Genomic DNA, 21,641 nt, shown 5'->3' on the forward strand with positions numbered 1-21,641 from the left:
CACATAGTCTCCCAAATAAAGTGTGAGGGCCCACATAGCCTCCTAAATACAGCATAAGCCTCCATATAGGCTCCAATATATAGTATATGCTCCACATAGCCCCCTATGTGCAGTATGAGCCCCCACATAGCCTCCTATATACAGTATGAGCCTCACATAGCATCTCAATATACACGCAAACATCCCATGTACATGAATAAAAAATAATAAAAACACATATCCACCTCTCTCCCGTTCCCCCGTCACAATGCTCCTATGTCCAATGCACTGACTCTCCGCAGTGCACAGCTGACGCGATGAAATGATGTCATTGTGTCAGATGTCTCACACGCTGACTGGTGGAAGAAGTGGCTGGCGGCCCTTTCTTCCACAAATGTATTCACCGCTGTCTGCATCCCAAGGATGCAGATAGTGGTGAAGGCGGCAGAGGACGGATGGATGGACGATGGGCATGGGAGAACACGGTGCATGCCGTGGGCCATTGTTTCAGCCCTTGAGCTGTAGCGATCTGTGGGCCAGACTGAAACAGTCACAGGGCCTGATGTGGCGCACAAGCCGCAGTTTGCCCATCCCTGGGTTCGGGGATTGCGGCAGCTTTGGTGGTGGTTAGGTGGCAGAGGGTCATTACAGTCTATAAGCTTTCTTGAAAAGGTGGGTTTTCAAATTCCGTCTGAAGGTTTCAAATGTGGTGGATAATCCGATGTGTTGCGGCACAGAATTCCAGAGGATTCAAGATACTCTTGAAAAGTCTGGGAGGCAATTGGGTGAGGAACATATGAGCATGGAGAAGTAAGGGAGAAGATGGCTGATTCCCACTGGCCCACTACCAGAAACCTCCGACCAACAGTTGTTATCATTGGAGGAAGCCATGGAAAGTGTGGTATTATATAGTGCTTCACTCTCCATGACTGTCCAGTCTGACTTATAAAGTGTGGTCCTGAGCAATAAATTTACTTACCGGCTCCCCACACTCAGGCCCACGGCTGTGGATGCAATGATCCACCTGGAAAACAACACAGGAAATAAAAATCCTCAACATTTTATGTTTTATTGGGCTTATCTGTACTTTTTATAAATAGTCTATCATTCGATCCATTTCAGTTATAGTTTATTGCTTAAGCATTATCATTATATGAACCCACAAAGAAGCTTAATAATTTACAATTTTTTTCCATAATTAGCTGGAAAAGGAACTGAGCTACGAGAAGCTGAAAGACTGGAGTAATCCTGCTATGATGGATAAAAGTGAAGTGGAAATTAATCTCCCACGTATTCTTCTAGCGGAGAACTATGACATGAAATCTTACCTCACCGAGATGGGACTAGGTGACCTTTTCAAGGCAGATAAAGCTGATCTCACCGGGATATCAGATAAAGGCAACCTATATGTAAAAGAGATATTTCACAAAGCATTTGTGGAAATTAAAGAAGAAGGCACAGAGGCCGCAGCAGCTACTGCTGCCGTTATAACGGCCAGAATGCGCCCGATCGTAGAGAAATTTATTGCAGACCACCCGTTCATATTCATCATAATGCATAATCAGACAAAAACCATACTTTTTATGGGAAAATATTCCTCCCCATAGAATGTTTCAAAAGGATGACAAAATTGAATATGTAGCTTACAAATCCAATATAGAATTATATTCATACATGTAATAACATATTTCTAGCAAAATAGTATAATTGGCTATACAGATATAAGTATCAATAACGAACTACAGCAGTTTATTAGTTGCTTGCATGTATCGCTATTTTGTATATGCTTTCTAGAAATCTTTATTTCATTTATAGAAAAAAACATTGTTTACCAAGGTTTTCCATCATTACGTTTTTTGTTCATATGCCGTTTGTAAAAATAACAAAATGAGCCTTACTTACCCCGTGCTCCAACTTGCAAATCAATTTCTCCCATCTCTACTAATTACTTCAAAATATGTTCACATAAAGTTTTTTTACATAGTTTTTTTCTATTGAAAAATTCACGTAAAAAAAGCAATTAAGTGAGAACTGTCCTTTTAAAAAACTTTGCATAAATCAATAGTACAGCTAATTATTAGAAACTTTGTAATATATCTTATCAGATAAATCTGCTTCTTTCTCCACTTAGAAGCCACTTGTTCCCCTCTCTCCCCACCCATCCCAAATGTCCTAAATTTATCATCCACTTTGAGGAAAATAGCACAAATCAAGATGGACACTGGCACATTATACTCTATAGATAGTGGAGGATGAGTTGTGGTAACAAAAGAGCTGGATTCACAATTACACAGCTCAGTACAGCAGTATAATTTCCTGTGTGCTGATGCTTTTTCTCTGTCAGTGCTAAAAAGGGAATAAAGGACTCTATGTGATGTGTATGGTAGAGATCATGGCAGCTAGTCTCCACCCACTAACTAGATTATGCAGAGAGAAAACTTTGTGAAAATGCAGGATAAGTTATATAATGGTCACAAAAAAGGATTAGCTTATTCTGAAAAGTTACTTGAAAGAACCGCTACAAAACAAACCAAAGTTTTATTTTATGTAAGGGGCATTTTTTTCTGTTTCAATTAAGTGATCAAAATTGAAGCATTTTTTCAGGCAGAAATACCTCAAATATTGACATTGCTTCTTTTTACATGTAGAAAAAAACAACCCATACACTAGAGACATGTTTGCCCTTTGAAAGCAGCTCAAAGCTTATTCTTAGGCTATGTTCACACATCATGTTTTTTGCGCTGAGAAAACGCTGAAACAAATTTTGATGCGTTTTTCAGCGTTTTTTTTTCACCAACCATTACTTCCTCTGGGTAAAAAACTGAAATAAGGCTGAAAAAACGCTGAAAGAAGTGACATGCTCTATTTTCCAAAAAAACAGGCAAGGCACAAAATCCTGAACAAAAAAACCCATGATGTGTGAACAGAGAATTCTGGTTTCTCATAGCCTTTGCTGGTACTGCAAAAGGCAGCTTAAAATTTGCATAAAAAACTGCATCAAAAAACGCTGAAAAAACCATGCTGTGTGAACATAGCCTTAGAATATTTGAAGCAGTTCTTGTAGATTTTTTTAAAAATCAGCTCCAAAATCCAAATGTCAAAACACTGAGAATAAAAAAAAAAAGTATATATAACCACAATGGCGCTCATGACTAGCTCTCTAACCTTGCTTTAGGTAATCCGACTAATCCATTTGTCGCAAACAGTAAAAATGTATATAAAGGTGAACCCATGCTTCAAAGGAGGTAATGGAATTACATGGATGCTTCCTCATATAGTGTTTATAGAGAAATATATATCAAACAAAACTAATTCCGTGCTAAAAGATACACAATAACGTATTAATCTGCTGGTGCCTTCTTTTTAAAACTAGACTAGACTTGTGCAATTTCATATCATGGTATTGGAATTCTGTTTTATCATTTGCAACTGCTATATTATTATTCATTTGCTTATGGTAACTGCAGTAAAAATGGATCTTGCTCTTAAATATATTGCTTTTTCACTAATGATTCACTGTCGTTCTTGTGTCCTGGTGCAGAATTTACAGTATTTACTGGTTTATTATTGAAATGTAACATTATGGGCTTGATTGTTTTTTTATGTCACTTTTCTTTTAAGTCACTTTTTTGCGCCAAATTCATCAAAATGCCGCACACTATTCATGAATCTTATGCAAAGTCAAAAATGCTTATCATTTTTTCTTTAACCTTTTCTGCAACTTTTAGCTCAAAAAGTCGTATGTTCTACTAAAATGTGACACAAATGTGGCGGACATAAAATCACTTTATAGTTGGACTGAAGTAAATCTGCACCAAATTTTGCAACTTTTCGAAAAGTTGCAAATCATGAATCAGATAAAAATATCTGGCAAACCTCAAACTCCATCCACAGTGGCAAAAATTACCATCACCCATCAAACATGGGTGATGGGTGACTTTGCAAAACGGGTATGCACACTGATATGTCTCATGTATTTTCACTGTAGCCAACATCCTGGTTGCCTAATTAACTCATAGGATTCAATTCATTATTGCATTTTTGCCTGTTATTTTTTTTTTGTGTTAAAACAGAAACATCTTGTACCTGTGTTCTAGCACTAAAATAAGCCAGATTTTTTTTTGTACCAGATTTGAAGTAGTGTTTTTTTATAGCACACAAAATCTTTAATTCTGAACTTAAAGATGCAACTACATTTTTAGTTGCAATTTTTTCAGGCTGCACATAAAAGCATATAAAGAAAAAATGCACCAAAACTGCACATCTCAACTGCATCTTTAGATGTGGCCAGGTGTTTTCAAGAAATCGCATCCACTTGGCTTAGACAATTGGACCGTAGCCACACTTAGCATAAATGCTGCATGTTTTTTTGCGTTTATCTGTCCAAGCAAAGTGGATGTGATTTTATGAAAACTTCTGCCCATGGTGTGTCTATAGACTCTGTTTTCTTTATGGCTTCAGGAACCTGAAAAAAAACACATGTAACAAAAAAACAGTTGAATTTTAGGCTGCGTGCCCACTACGCGTTTTTTTTTTGGTAATACGTGCCCCATGGTCCCCAATGATAATCCGCATGTGCTGTGCACATGCTGCGGAAATTTCCGCTGCGGATTATCATTGCGGAAAAATCCACAGCATGTCCATTAATTTTGCGGAACACGCAGTGTAATTGCCGCCATTGACTTGCATTGAATCGCTTAATATGACTACATGTGCACATGCGGATATTAAGCGATTCAATGTGCGGATGGTACTTGGGTCTGGAGAAGAGGAGACTCTCCTCCAGACCCGGGTACCATAGTACCTGTTAAAAAAAAGAATTTAAAATAAAAAATATACATTATACTCACCTTCCAATGTCCCCCGGTCTCCTCTATGGTGCATCCTGACGTCGGCAGTTGCGTGACCTGTCACATGACTAAATGACATCAAGGAAGGTCCTTTTACACCACCGCGAGCCGTATAAGTGACCAGACACACCGGAGAGAAGACCGCGGGCCATCAGAAGGTGAGTAAAATGTTTTTTTTTTATTTTTTTACCATTTTTATTCTTTTTTTTAACTATTAACTTGGTCACACTATATAAATCCATGCCGGTTACATGGATTTATATAGTGTGACCAAGTTGTCAAGCACTTTCCAAGTGATGCTAAAATCGCTTGAAAAAGCGCTTGATAACCCGCATGCAGAAATGCATGCAAAAACGCTTGACAAACGCTTCTACCTGGCATGTAAAATCCACATGCGTTTTTCCTGCCAGGGAGATGCAGAAAAAATCTGCAGCATTTCCGCATCGTGGGCACTTAGCCTTAGGGGCAGAATCAAAGTCTTTGTATACTATAAAAAAATCATTAAAATTCTGCTTCAAATCTGCACCAAGAATGCACCAAATAAGAGTGAAAAGACATATAAAATTGCAGCACAAAAGCAATAAGTGAAGAGGACAGTTATTGCATAGTTTTCTACAGACATGTGCAAAAAATATAGCATTCACGCTGCATATGAACACTGTGTTACAGACGTGCAAAATGGCACTGAAAAAAAAACTACAGCTCATTCCACAAAAAAGCAAGAGCTCATATTGTGAAACTTACGTAAAAAAGAAAAAGGTACAAATATGAGTGAATGTCCTAGGAGAGCTGCTGAATGTCACTCACTGCCACCATACCCCATCTAACATTTCCTCCTGCCAGGGTAGAGAAATGGTAAATGGGCGTGGTTAGGGGTGTGTGGTTAGGGGGATGTAATAAAAGTGTTGGGGTGTGCTTTGAGCGCAGCATGATTTATCCCTCATTCTTTCCTGTAAAAGTTGGGAGGTATGCCAAGATTGCTGTCTACACATCACATAGGAGACACAGACTGCTGTAAACATCACTTAAGGAATATTGAGGTTGCTGTACACATCACATAGGTGATGCTGAGACTGCTTAATATACATCACATGGGAGACACCAAGACTGCTGAATATACATCATATAGGAGACACCAAGACTGCTGTATACATCACTTAGGGATATTGAGACTGCCGTACACATCACATAGGAGATACTGAGACTGCTTAACATACATCACATGGGAGACACAGAGACTGCTGTAGATACATAACTTATAGGAGACACCCACACTGCTGTATATTCATCCCGTAGGAGACAATGAGAGTCTGCTGAGAACATCACATAGGAGACAATGAGACTGTTGTTCATACATCACATAGGAGATAATGAAACTGTTCAACATAGTTCATATAACAAACACCAAGACTTTTATATACATCACATAGGAGACACCGCAACTGCTGTATATAAATCACATAGGATACACTGAGTCTGCTGTATATACATCAAATAAGATACACTGAGACTGCTGTATACACATCACACAGGAGAAACTGATGCTGATGAATATACATCACACACGATTCACTGAGACTGTGCTGTATATACATCACATATGATACACTAAGACTGCTTTATATGTCATATAAGAGACACAAGTGACTGCTTCATACAAGTGTTGAGCCACCCCCGTAGTGTTCGAGTTCGGTTCAGTTCGTCGAACACCCGTGTGTTCGCCGAACTGTTCGTCGAACACCTTCGAACACCGTTAAAACCAATGGCAGGCAAACAAAAACACATAGAAACACATAGAAAACACCTTCAAAGGTGTCCAAAAGCTGACAAACTGCTCAGAAGACATAACTAACACATGGAAAAGTGACAAGTACATATAGTCATGCGAAAATAAAAGAGGTGGAGGAGTAAAAGGAGGGGGAGACACAGATATAGGCATGTCATGCCCTTCTAAAATCCAAAAAGTGAGAAGCCGACACGGCCAGTCCGCTCCTGCCCGTGCCACCTCCGTGTCGCCGGGTTTGTGCCAGAGCCGCGGTGAACCCTGACGGCCAGCCCCCCTCTCCCAACACTGGTGCCTGTCCGCTGGTGGGTCGAGCGAACCCCCCTGTGGTGGAGGCAGCTCTAAGCTTTTTAATTTAAATTGTCTCTTTAATTTGAATGAATACACTTTAAATCCATTTACAAGGATCTATTGGAGGGCAAGTCTCATGCCAGCAGCCGCGTAATTCCAGCTCCAGTAGCGTCCACTAAAGCTGCTGCAGTTAAAAAGCTTTTATAAGGATCGACCTCGGCGGTCCACCGCAAGGCATCCTACTGCCAGTCCCAGCCCCTATGCCTTGGGGTGCCTCCTGATGCTCTTCACTAAGTATCCCATGGTCCCGAATCATTTCCTTTGAAAAAATTAAGTGTCTAAACTACAGGTGGTGTAGCTTGCTTAACAGCCGGGATAATCCGCTGACTAGCAGACACTGCTACTAGGCACAAAGTATTTCCTGGGCTAGATGCAGTTAAAAATTTGTAATTAGATACTCTCGTTGGATGCTGAGAAAGCATTCCATAGAGTCTCCTGGCACGCCATATATGATTCTCTTAAAAAGCTTGGGGTAGGGGTCTAGGGGACCCTTTTATAGCCAAAATCACGGCCCTGTATCGCAATACGTCACCTAGGCTGAAGATAAATGGAACTGTAGCACCCTGAGGGCTCGGTTGCTACAGACGTATTGCACCTCACCCAGAGGTGTGATATCTCACTCTCAGGTAAGGATGGAGTGTGGATCAGGACCCGACACCTGCATGCATTACACCACATTGCCGTGGGGCAGGGCGACCAATATGCCCCTGAGATGGGCACGACAGTCCCTGTCCCTGGCTGGAGTGGGGGGAGGGAACACTGAGGAAGGGGAACCCTGTAGTGCAGGAGCAGGGAGGAAGCAGTTCCTGGGTGCATTGAGAAGGGAGTATAAAAGGTGGGCACCATCTTAGTTCAGTGCAGAGAAGTCTGAGCAGAAGTGGCAGTGAGCAGGGGCTCTGCATGAGCTCTGCTCCGGAGGCGGGCCTAGTAACAGAGGCCCAGGCCTGGAAGAGGGAGAAGGAAGGAAGAGGAGCGGAGAAGGCTCCAGGAACGAGGAATGAAGGGATCCCAGGGGTGCGGACGGGCGAGTCGCCACCGCACGCCCGAATCCACCTGCGTGGAGGGGTCAGGCCAAAGGGGGAGACCGGTCCCCGAACTAGTGGAGGCAGGAAACGACCCTCAGCTAGAAACCGGAGGCTCTGACATTTTATGTGGCGCAGCCCCTCGCTACACTCGCTAGGAAGGCACCACATAGGGTCAGGGAAACTGGCGCCAAGTTTACCAAGAGGAGGCCCGAGGCAGCCGGACAGAAGTGTTGGTAAGAAAGGCCAGACAAAGGACACACAAAGTGGGTCCTGTGAAGTGCTCCAAAGTTATCTGGGAGTTGTCTGAGCCCTTCACCTGGTGAGCACAGTACGACGTGGGCAGCCGTTACCTGCAGACGTGGTCTGGATAATAAGAACTGTGAGTAAAGGCCCTGGACTGCATCACTGACTCCGTGTCGTTACTGCTGCTGCCCTGCACCATCACCCCCATCCTCCGCATACACTGCCCTGAGGCTATACTCCTCCCGTGGGGAGTTATGCTACGCTCTGCTGCACCCACAACACCAGCCTCAGCGGTCTGCCCTGGAGCGGCGGTTCACTCTGACCGCAATCCACGGGTGGCGTAGTCGGACATTTAAACATCAAAACCACATAAATAGTTCCGCCACTGGTTTGACCGCCCTGAGCCACGGAACCGGGTTGCCGCCACGGAGACTACAACCACCAGCATCCACCAAAAAGGGTCCGGCTCCGGGTGTCCCAAGGCCCAGGGGGCGCGTCAGAACATTTTCATCACCTTTCACAATCACCAATGGGACAAGGCAGGGATGTTCTCTGTCCCCTCTCTTATACATCCTAGTGACGGAGCACCTGCTCTCATCAATTCGCCATAACCCCAATATTAGGTGGATTGAGGTGGGAGGCACCGAGTACAAGTGCTCTCTATTTGCTGATGATGTCCTAGTATATATCACTCAATCACATATATCCATCCCTGCTGTTATGGCTGAAATAGATCACTTTGTTACATGGTCAAATTTTAAAATCAATGCAGCGAAGTCTGAGGCCCTCGATGTCTCCCTCCCCAAATCCATATAGGATTCCATCCAGTCCAACTTTCCCTTTGCCTGTCCCTCACAGGGTATCAAATACTTAGGAATTCCTATTCATAGAGACCTCTCCCATCTATGTTATCTTAATTTTGGGCCCTTTATTGAACAACTCCATACAGACCACGGTTGGCAAGTTAGAACTGTAAGATTCACTGCGTGAACCGCTGGTGTTTTGTGGAAAAGCACATGTACACTGCGTTCCAAATTATTATGCAAAAAGTGTTTAGGAGTGATAAGGGAAGAATTTGTTTGTTTGTCAGTTAAACTCATTGATGGTGATGTGTGTCAGGGCTCTTTATATCACTGTAAGCAATTGCAGACACCTGTGCTAATTAGTTTGGCAGGTGTGTCCAATGAAAGGCAAGACTACTTAAGAAGGCTCTCTCACATTATTAAGCAGCCTACATTTTCTGCCAAAATGGGAAAGAAAAAGGATGTGTCGGCTGCTGAGAAGCAACAAATTGTGGAGTGTTTAGGTCAAGGCATGACTACAATCAACATTGTGCGATGATCAGGATGAAGTGTCTTGGCAATCAAGAAGTATGTAGCTGATTCACAGTACACACGTGTGCGTGCTGATAAGGGCAAATTGAGGACTCTTTCCTACAGGCAATTACGTCAGGTTGAAAGAGCAGTGGCCAAAAAGCCTTGTCATAGCAGCAGACAAGTTTTTGAAGCTGCTTGTGCCTCCAACGTCCCCCGAACAACAAGATGCAGGGTCCTTCAGAGGTTTGCAGCTGTGCATATGCCATCCTGTCGACCTCCTCTATCCACTTCACACAAGCAGAAACGGCTCCAGTGGGCCAAACATTACATGAAGACTGATTTCAAAACAGTTTTGTTCACGGATGAGTGCCATGCAGCGCTCGATGGTCCAGATGGATGGAGTGGAGGATGGCTGGTTGATGGACACCCCACGCAAACACGGCTACAGCGCCAACAAGGAGGAGGTGGAGTAATGTTTTGGGCTGGAATCATGGGGAGAGAGATTGTCGGCCCCTTTAGGATCCCTGAAGGCGCTAAAGATGAACTCCATAATGTATGTGGATTTTCTCAAACAGCACTTCCTGCCATGGTTCAAGAAGAAGAACCGTGTATTTCACAGCAAGATCATTTTTCTGCATGATAATGCACCATCTCATGCTGCACATAAAACATCTGCATCTCTGGCTGATATGGGCATAAAAGGGGACAAACTTATGGTGTGACCCCCATGCTCCCCTGACCTCTACCCCATTCAGAACCTTTGGAGCATCATTAAAAGGAGTGTCTATGATGGCGGGAGGCAGTTCACATCTAAGCAACAGCTCTGGGAGGGTATTCTGTCCTCATGCAAAACAATTGAAGCAGAAACCATCCAAAACCTGACAAATTCAATGGACGAGAGAGTTCAGAAGCTCCTTTCGAACAAGGGGTCCTATGTGAAAATGTAACATCACCTAGAATAAAGTTTTGAGTTGAAAACTGTTTGATTTCAGTTTCTAACAACCTGCTAATGCTTATAATTTCAAAAATGACCATTTTTTTGGTCTTTATTAAAATGAAAAGGTTGATCGAAAAGTTTGGGGGATCTAAGAGTGTGGCAACCCAGTAGTCATGATTACTTCGAATTCTGACAATATGAGGGTCATGCTGCAGGTAGTGCAGCAAGAAGGCACTTATGTGTCTTGCGCATCTCGGAGCCCCAAAATTATTTTCCGGGCTAGATGCAGCTAAAAATTATTTTTAATTTTAAATCTGGTGAAGCTTTAGTATAGATGGCCTAATAGGATCAGTGCTGCACACTGCTACAAAGCCCAAATTATTTTCCAGTCAAGATACAGATAAACATGATTAGTAATTTGAAAGCTTAAAACGGTTGGTAGGGTGATTTTAACCAATCATCAAGCTTTTACTCTCCCCAGGATGACACAGGGGTAGAAAAGTCGTTTCGGATCCATGATTTGTTCATCTTTATGAACGTGAGTCTGTCTACATTATCAGTGGAGAGCCGCGTGCGCTTATCTGTCAGCACACCACCAGCAGCGCTGAACACACGTTCAGACAGAACGCTGGCTGCGGGGCATGACAAGATCTCCAAGGCGTAAGTGGCTAGCTCCGGCCATTTATCCAGATTGGAAGCCCAAAAAGAGCAAGGGTCCAGTGACACAGTCGTGGCTTCAATGTTTACTTGGAGATACTCCTGTACCATCGTCTCTAGGCGTTGACTATGTGTCAGACTTCTTGTCTCCTGTGGCCTTGCAAAGGATGGGCTAAAAAAGTGGTGAAATGATTCCGCAAAATTGATGTTACCAGCAGATACTGTGGTTCTGTTACGGTTTGAGTGCTGAACACTTGACGGTCCCACGGTTGGCAAGTTGGAACTGTGAGATTCACTACGTGCACCACTGGTATTTTGTGGAAAAGCACATGTAAGATTCTGCAACAGTCTCTGCTGATACTCCTGCATGCGTGCATCCCTTTCTATGGCAGGAATAATTTCTGCAAATTTACTTTTGTACCGGGGATCTATCAGTGTGGCAACCCAGTAGTCAGGATTATTTCTAATTCTCACAATTCGAGGGTCATGTTGCAGGTAGTGCAGCAAGAAGGCACTCATGTGTGTTGCGCATCCAGGAGCACCAAGTCCCTGTTGTGTTGGTGGCGAGGTAACAATCATGCTTCCTTCCTCTGTCCTCTCCCCCCAACCTCGCACAACAGAAATGTGATCAAGGTCTCCCTCATCTGATGAGTCTTCCATCAGTTCGTCCTCCACTTCTTCCTGGGCTCCTGCACCTTCCTCACTAGTTTGGCTGCTACCATGCGCCCTGGTAAAACCATCTCCCCCACCCTCACATGCCTGCCGCCTTGGTGCTGCCGACCGTCTGGACCTTGCAGATGTTAGCCCTTCCGCATACAACTCCTCCTCCTCTACTTCCTCCACCTCCTCTTGTGCCACCACCTGACTCCGAATTCTGTTTAACATGTGCTCCAGCATGTAAATCACCGGAATAGTCATGCTGATAATGGCATCGTCAGCACTAAACATCTTCGTCGCCATTTCAAAACTGTGCAGAAGGGTGCATAGGTCCCTGATCTGAGACCACTCCTCCAGCGTGATTTGCCCCACCTCTGAATCTCGTTGGCCCAGGCTATACGTCAGAACGTATTGCACCAGGGCTTGTCGGTGCTGCCACAGTCGCTGCAACATGTGCAGAGTTGAATTCCACCGGGTAGGCACATCGCATTTTAGCCGGTGAAGTGGCAGGCCCAACGACTTCTGTAGAGATGTAAGTCGCTGAGCTGCGGGATGCGAACGGCGGAAGTGAGCACACAGCGACCGTGCCCTCTGCAGAAGGCCATCTAGTCTGGGATAGTGGGCTAAAAATTGCTGGACAACCAGGTTCAACACGTGAGCCATACAAGGCACGTGTGTGACATTGCCCCGGCGAAGGGCCGCACCCAGGTTTGCAGCATTGTCGCACACGGCCTTCCCTGGTTTCAGGTCCAGTGGAGACAACCATTCATGAAATTGGTTCTCCAGAGCTGACCACAACTCCTCAGCTGTGTGACTCACATTTCCCAGACATTTCAATGTAAAAACCGCCTGATGACGTTGAGCCCTACTGCCAGCATAGTAAGGAGGTGTGCAGGATCCCTTCTGCGCAGTTAGAAAGCTTGTGGCATGACCAGACAGGCTTTGGGTGCAGGTGGAAGACCGAGAGGAGGTTGAGGAGGCAGAAGCAGTGGAGGAACTTTGACATAAAGAGGATTGACGCACAACTCGTGGGGACGGCAAGACTTGGACAGCAGCCCCTTGTCCTGCTGTCACCATAGTTACCCAGTGCCCAGTCAGCGACATGTAACGCCCCTGTCCATGCCTACTCGTCCAAGTGTCTGTGGTGAAATGCACCCTGTCACACACAGAGTTTCTTAAAGAAGCGGTGATGTTGTGTGCGACATGCTGGTGGAGCGCAGGCACACCTTTCTTTGAGAAGTAGTGCCGACTGGGCATCTGGTACTGGGGCACTGCGACGGACATAAGGTCTCGAAAATCCTCTGTGTCCACCAGGCGGAAAGGCAGCATTTCTGTAGCCAAGAGCTTGCAGATGGTGAAATTCAACCTCTTAGCTTTCTCATGGCTAGGAGGAAATGGTCTTTTACTTGTCCACATCTGAGGGACCGAGGGCTGGCTATTGTGCTTAGACAGGGTTGATAAGGGTGTCCCCGGCAAACTGCCGGTCTGTGAGGAAGATGCAGGCGGACATGTTAGGTTGCCTTGATCCAAAGGTGGTGCTATCGATGTCGGACAGCGCTCAACACCAGCTGGTGTTCCCACCTCCAAAGAAAATGATGACCTGCCAATCACGCTGGCTGTTGCGGGTAAAGAGGTGGCAGGTCTGCGCCCCAAAACAGGTGTGACTGCTGTCCCCCCAGTCACAGAGGATGAAGAGGTCGCGGATGCACAAGATATGGCAGACGGTGCTTGGCCCGGCCGGCTAGGCCGCATTGTAGCACACTGAGCTTCCCACTGCAACTTATGCTTCATGTCCATGTGCCGGTTCATGCATGAAGTACTCAAACTATGTATTTTTTGGCCTCTACTTAGCTTTTGCTGACAAATGTTACAGATAACACGAGTTGGGTCATCTTTATCGATCTGAAAAAATGCCCAGGCTATGCAAGGCTTAGCACCCATGCGACCTGAAGAGCCACCACGACTTGTGGTGAGAGGCAGAGTTGTGTTTGAGGATGCAGTTGTTGACGTGCTTCCAGTACTACGTCTCTGTCCAGGAAGGCGCAACCTGACCTCGTCGTCACTAGCATCTTCCTCCACCTCCTCTGCTGACCTCATCTCTTGGCTGACTGTGGATTGACAGTAAGTGGGATCTCCAACCTCATCATCATCACCCTGTGTGTTATCACACCCGTCGTCCTCAGAGCCAACCTGTTCCTGCCCTGACAAAAAACTAAAGTTGTCGCTCCAATCAGGTATTTGAGTCTTATCATCGTCTTCCTCATTGTCTCCACCAACAGGAGTTACAGTTTGGGAATGAGGGTCTACATTATGGTCAGAACCTTCTGCGTCTGGTCCTGGATCCGACTCATAAAGATTCTGGGCATCAGTGCAGATCATTTCCTCGTCTGGATTCACAGAAGTGCTGGAGTCGACCTCTGATTCCCAGGCTATAGTATGAGTAAACAGCTCTGCAGACTCAACCATCTGTTCTACCTCATACTCAGACGGGCAGCTGGAGATTTGGGAGCTGTGAGGAAGCAAGTGCGATTTGGTTGACACCTTTGAGGACTGGAGTATTTGTGATGTTGAAGTTGATGTGGAGGAGAGCCCACTTAAAGGAGCACTTGATATCCGTTGAAGCACCTGCTGTTTTTGTGCCTCATCTGGAATTTGTAGCGATTGGCGTGGCCGTAAGAAAGGGATCTTATCACATTGTCCGCTAAAAGAAGTAGACATTTTAGTTTGGCTGGAAGATGGTCTTTCTTCTGCAGATGTTACTGTTGCTTTAACACCTACCCCACGGACACAACCTTTTTTCCCCTTCCCAACACGCCTATTCCCCTTTCCACCATCAGCAGGCCTTTTTCCACTCATTTTGGTGGTTAACTAATTCACAACTCTGGAGTTGTTTGCACAAAAAAACAATGGATGGTAACCGAGCAGAGCTGAGTGGCCAAACTGTGGTATTAGGCCAAAACTATTGGCTGGGTTAGATGCAGAAAAAAATTATATTCAATTTGCAACCTGATGGAGGTCAGTATAGATGGACTAATACAACAAGTCCCACACACAGCTAGAAGCCCAATATTTTTTCAGAGGTAGATGCAGAAAAAAATATATTCAGTTTGCAACCTGATGGAGGTCAGTATAGGTGGACTAATAGAACAAGTCCCACACACTGCTAGAAGGCCAAATATTTTTTCAGAGCTAGATGCAGAAAAAAATTATATTCAGTTTGCAACCTGATGGAGGTCAGTATAGATGGATTAATAGAACAAGACCCACACACAGCTAGAAGCCCAATATTTTTTCAGAGGTAGATGCAGAAAAAAATATATTCAGTTTGCAACCTGATGGAGGTCAGTATAGATGGACTAATACAACAAGTCCCACACACAGCTAGAAGCCCAATATTTTTTCAGAGGTAGATGCAGAAAAAAATTATATTCAGTTTGCAACCTGATGGAGGTCAGTATAGATGGATTAATAGAACAAGACCCACACACAGCTAGAAGCCCAATATTTTTTCAGAGCTAGATGCAGAAAAAAATTAGATTCAGTTTGCAACCTGATGGAGGTCAGTATAGATGGACTAATAGAATGATGCTATGCCCAAAAGATTTTACTTCACTAGGTGCAGTAAAAAAATTGGTATTCTATATACAGGTGGTATATCTTGCAACACAGATAGGCTACTCCACTGACTAACACACTCTGCAATAGGCCAAAAAGGATTAGCTTTGCTAGATTCAGCCAAATGCTGTGAAAAAAACTTGCACAGCACTGGCACAGACCTGCCTGGCAAAAACTGATAGGAACTGATGTAACCTAGTCCTGAAAAGGACTCCAATTACAATTAGTCTTTACTCCCACAACCTATCTATTTAAGAGCACAGACCTGCCTGATAAAAGTCGTAGGAAATGCTGTAACCTAGTCCTTAAAAGGACTGCAATCACAACTATTCCCTACTCCCAAGCTATCTGTATATTTGTGCGAAAATTGGCTTGAAATTAACAAGGTATAGCGCACACAGCAACAGCGGTGCCGTCTAACACGCAGCTGCAGCAGTGAGAAAATGGTGGCGACGGGGAAAATGGTTTGGTCTTATAGGACAAGGACATGTGACATACACTGCCAATGACACATGCCCTTGCTTGTGTGAAAAAAAGCACTTCGCTCCGTGTGTGCACTGCTGATAGGCTGACAGATTGCACCTCCCAACTGTAAATGCAGGAAAGAGAAAAAAAAATGGAGATCTTCATTGTTCCTGCAGAGATCCATCCCCTGCCCCTCCCCCCACCCCGCTGTACACTCAAACTGCGTATTAACATTAATTTTCATCATTACTGAGAAAAAATCCAGTTATGATTTTGGTGCACGAACAGTTATCGAACATAACCTCGAACAGCCGAATTTTTCTCAAATTGTTCGTGTTCGCCGAACGGCTCGAACACCGCCCAAAACAGCTCGAATTTGAGATTGGCGAACAGTTCGAGTAGAACAACGCTCATCTCTACTTCATACAACCTCATAGGAGATAATGGAACTGCTGCACTCATCACAGGAAAAAATGAAAAAGGAGCGCAGAGTGTGCTATCTCCACCCACAAAGAACGTTCTGATGTTGGCACTGGCTAGTGTCCAGATATAATCTAGTAAAGCGTGCGCCATGGTGGTCTTCAGTAGTGAATGCTGCGTGTGCTCTCTACAGAAGAATTAAGTGTAAGTGGCTGGAAAGACGGGGCCGGCCACCCATCGGGAATCTGCCTAAGGGCCGGAGCAAATAACATCTGCCATAGGGCCGGAGATTACCCACTCCTGATTTAAGTAATTAGATGCATAGCTACAACATAGCCCCTCAGCATATACAGCTGGAATATGGTTGGGTGTTTGAATCCTTAGATTATATAATTAGTAGAGTATATCAACACTACACAATCAAAGAGGTCTCAATGATGCAATGAGCACTACACATAAACACAGCTGTGCTGCATATTACACACACTACTCAGCTACATGCACACTACACATAAACATAGCTGTGCTGCATATTACACACACCATTCAGCTACATGAACACTACACATATAAATAACTGTGCTGCATATTACACCCACCGCTCAGCTACATGAACACTACACATGTTAAAACAGGAGAAACATTTGAGTATGCTGGCATAAAAAAACAAACTTTATTATAATATTAGTAGACAATCATCAAGCAATAAATCACAATACATATAATGGGTTGTAAGGTGCAGTGTGCCAAACAGAGCAAAGCCATAGGGAGCGAGAGAAACCAATTGAGGTTCATATCAGAATAACAGTAAAACAGAGAGGAGAGCAATCAACATATTCAGTACGACTATATAACAGAGTCCCAAAGGCCATAGTGGGTTAGTGTAACAGGACCCAAGTAGACACTGATAAATTACATGCTCCAAGGGCGTCGCAGAGACAGATGGATCGCTAATTTGAACACCGTGGCTCCACGGGGCCTTAACGAAAGCCTTTGGTTCTCATCCTTTCTTTGATTTGACCTATGCTTTGCTTGGGGATACTCTTTCGTTGACCCTGTTTTTATTGTCTGATTTAGTGTCTTCTCCAGCAGTGACCTTTCCTTTACCTCACTTTGGCCTCTCAATATTGGAAATAGTGATCTTCTTTATTACTGGATGGGCATCAAGGAAAGAACCATATGTCCCCTTGTGTGGTCCCTTTAAACTTTGGACTCAATCTGGCTCTTGGACTATTACTCTTCATATGTGCCCCTAAACAATGACATAATGCCTGTTTCCCGTGGTGTTACACTATGAGTTGAGTAATATGGCTATATTCTGCTCCCTCCTGGGCAGTTGACACTGTTCGCCTATTCCGCTCATAGTTTTGCCATGATATGATGTGTCTCTTTTTCCTTTTGAATTTGCTTATCCTGTGGAGGCTGTGCGCATGCGCTGGTGTCTCCTGATCCCCCGCACTCGCGCCTGGCTGTCTCTCGGCTCTCTGCGCGTCTCCGGGTACGTCACTTGTGACGTGTTTTCGGACACGCGCCGATAGCGCGACGACCTAGGTGTGCGACTCCTGGCGCATGCTCTGAGATGCGTCCAATACGATCCATGGATATTCCATTGACTTGTGGTCACATGACAACACTGGGGAGGTACTTAGGAAGGTTCTGCTGGTGCAGTCCCTATGCGCCTCTTGACAAAGAACAGGCAAAACGCGCGTCGGGGTGCGCTTTTTTACACACCCACTGTAACATCCCTGGCGGCGTGCTTGCATAGTGCACCACCTCCCACTATGCAAGACCGCAATCTTACCTGTCAGTCCAGCCTGAAAACCTTGCTCCAGTTCATGCTGTGTGCATGTCTCTTGTCTGATTGCTTAGGGCAGCGGCCCAGTTACTTCCTGATTTTTATAGCTGCTGTGGGCGCACTCCTAATGCGTCCCCAGCCTATTGCTGTGAGTCTCTGGATATTTAAACCCCCTCCACCCAGAAGGAGGTACCTGAGCAACACTATCAGTGTGCTTCTTGCCTCTGAGTTGCCAGGTCTTGTCCTGTATCTTGTCTATTTCTGCCACCCTGGGGGCTGCATACTCAGGCCTGTTATCTCTGACTTCTGGTCTGTTTCCACCACTCTTGGGGGCTGTATACCCAGACCTGTTACCTGTGACTTCTAGTCTGTTTCCACCACTCTGGGGGCTGTATACCCAGGCTCGTTCTTGTATCTCATTGCAGTAGCAGTTCCTGTCTGAATTGTATCCTAGCCTGTTACCTGTTTGTCTCTATGTCCGTACCTTCCCTTTTCCTGCAGTATCTGAACCTGCACCTAACTCCAACTCGTTGTCTCTGTACTTCTGTTTGTGAGTTTTGTGTCCACTCGCTACTTCATAGTAAGTACCTTGTGTGTATCTGGTTCTGCTTGTCCCTTTTCCCTTCCTCCGTATCTACCTCCTGTGTTCTAGCCATCTTCCTGCACATTCCAGTCTGTTCCATGTGAACAGAGCCCTGTCCTCTCTGCCTGTACCTTCAGCCCTGTTCTGCTCTGTCTTGTCTACCGCACCTGCGGTTTCGCTCCGCTCTGCTTGCTCACCGCATCAGAGGTTTCCCTCTGCTCTGTCTTGCCCACCGCTCCGGCGGTTCCTCTCTGCTCTACCTTGTCCACCACACCTGCGGTTTTGCTCCGCTCTGCTTGCTCACCGCGTCAGCGGTTTCCCTCTGCTCTGTCTTGCTCACCGCACTAGCGGTTCCTCTCGGCTCTGCCTTGTTCACCGCTCCGGCGGTTTCGCTCTGCTCTGCCTTGTCCACCGCACCTGCGGTTTCGCTCTGCTCTGCTTGCTGACCGCACCGGCGGTTCTTCTCTGCTCTGCCTTGTCCACCGCTCCGGCGGCTCTGCTCTGCCTTGTCCTCCGCTCCAGCGGTTTTGCTTTACTCTGCTTGTCTACCGCATCTGCGGCTCTGTTCCTGTCTCCCAGTGTGTAATGGACCCTATCCAGCCTATGCTCCAACCTGCTAGTACCTCCCTGTCTGCACTCCAGCCGTGCTTGCCAGTATCTCCCTGTCTGCACTCCAGCCGTGCTTGCCGGTACCCACCTGTCTGCATACCAGCCGTGCTTGCCAGTGCCCACCTGTCTGCATACCAGCCGTGCTTGCCAGTGCCCACCTGTCTGCATACCAGCCGTGCTTGCCAATACCCACCTGCCTGTATGCCAGTCTAACCTGCCTGTTCCTGCATTCCCCAGTGTGGGTCAACAGCTGTGACCGGGGTCTGACCTGGAGTAGTTTCTACTTGGGTCCTGTTACACTAACCCACTATGGCCTTTGGAACTCTGTTATATAGTCGTACTGAATATGTTGATTGCTCTCCTGTTTTACTGTTATTCTGATATAAACCACAATTGGTTCCTCTCGCTTCCTGTGGCACTGTTCTGTTTGGCACACTGCAGCTTACAATCCATTATGTGCATTGTGATTTATTACTTGATGATTGTCTTCTAATATTACAATAAAATTTGTTTTTTTATGCCAGCATACTCAAGTGTTTCTCCTGTTTTAACTTGCTTAGATGAGTAGGCACTGTTTCAGCCCACGGTCTTGTCACCATTTACTTGTACTGTGGCCTGGGAATTAATGTTGAGGGCCGCTGTTTTGTCACGAACACTACACATATACATAGCTGCATATTTCACACATCGCTCAGCTTCATGAACACTACACATAAACATAGCTGTGTTGCATATTACACACACCGCTCAGCTTCATTTACTGTACACTACACATAAACATAGCTGTGCCGCATATTACACACACTGCTCAGCTTCATGAACACTACACATAAGCATAGCTGCATATTACACACCGCTCAGCTTCATGAACACTACACATAAACATAGCTGCATATTACACACCGCTCAGCTTCATGAACACTACACATAAACACAGCTGACTGTGCTGCATATTACGCACACCATTCAGCTACATGAACACTACACGTAAACACAGCTGTGCTGCATATTACACACAAAGCTCAGCTACATGAACACTATACATAAACACAGCAGTGATGCATATTACACACACCGCTCAGCTACATGAACACTACACATAAACACAGCTGTGCTGCATATTACACACACCGCTCAGCTACATGAACACTACACATAAACATAGCTGTGCTGCATATTACACACACCATTCAGCTACATGAACACTACACATAAACACAGCTGTGCTGCATATTACACACACCACTCAGCTACATGCACACTACACGTAAACACAGCTGTGCTGCATATTACACACACCACTTAGCTACATGCACACTAAACATATACATAGCTGTGCTGCATATTACACACACCGCTCAGCTACATGAACACTATACATAAACACAGCTGTGCTGCATATTACACACACCGCTCAGCAACATGAACACTATACATAAACACAGCTGTGCTGCATATTACACACACCGCTCAGCAACATGAACACTACAGATAAACACAGCTGTGCTGCATATTACACACACCGCTCAGCTACATGCACACTACACGTAAACACAGCTGTGCTGCATATTACACACACCACTCAGCTACATGCACACTACACATAGCTGTGCTGCATATTACACACACCGCTCAGCTACATGAACACTACACATATACATAGCTGTGCTGCATATTACACACATAGCTCAGCTACATGAACACTACACATATACATAGCTGTGCTGCATATTACACACACCGCTCAGCTACATGCACACTACACATAGCTGTGCTGCATATTACACACACCGCTCAGCTACATGCACACTACATGTAAACACATCTGTGCAGCATATTACACACACAGCTCAGCTACATGCACACTACACATATACATAGCTGTGCTGCATATTACGCACACCACTCAGCTACATGAACACTACACATATACATAGCTGTGCTGCATATTACACACATAGCTCAGCTACATGAACACTACACATATACATAGCTGTGCTGCATATTACACACACCGCTCAGCTACAAGCACACTACACATATACATAGCTGTGCTGCATATTACGCACATAGCTCAGCTACATGAACACTACACATATACATAGCTGTGCTGCATATTACACACACCACTCAGCTACATGCACACTACACATATACATAGCTGTGCTGCATATTACACACACCGCTCAGCTACATGCACACTACACATATACATAGCTGTGCTGCATATTACACACACCGGTCAGCTACATGCACACTACACATATACATAGCTGTGCTGCATATTACACACACCGCTCAGCTACAAGCACACTACACATATACATAGCTGTGCTGCATAGTACACACACCGCTC

At 45.0% G+C, this 21,641-nt stretch overlaps 1 protein-coding gene across 1 annotated transcript in view; it reads left to right on the forward strand.

The window, feature by feature from the left end:
• Positions 1–3,488, forward strand: part of LOC141265510 (serpin B6-like) — a 106,133-nt gene extending 102,645 nt beyond the window's left edge. Inside the window, exon 9 of the mRNA XM_073678677.1 lies at positions 1,182–3,488. Within this exon, the coding sequence (XP_073534778.1) occupies positions 1,182–1,586 (405 nt within the window). The 3' untranslated portion in view covers positions 1,587–3,488. The remainder of the gene's footprint in view (positions 1–1,181) is intronic.
• Positions 3,489–21,641: the final 18,153 nt, after the last annotated feature.

This window comes from Phyllobates terribilis, unplaced genomic scaffold (genome assembly GCF_046119375.1).
Source record: "Phyllobates terribilis strain yellow unplaced genomic scaffold, ASM4611937v1 Scaffold_4__5_contigs__length_816908805, whole genome shotgun sequence".
NCBI lineage: Eukaryota > Metazoa > Chordata > Amphibia > Anura > Dendrobatidae > Phyllobates > Phyllobates terribilis.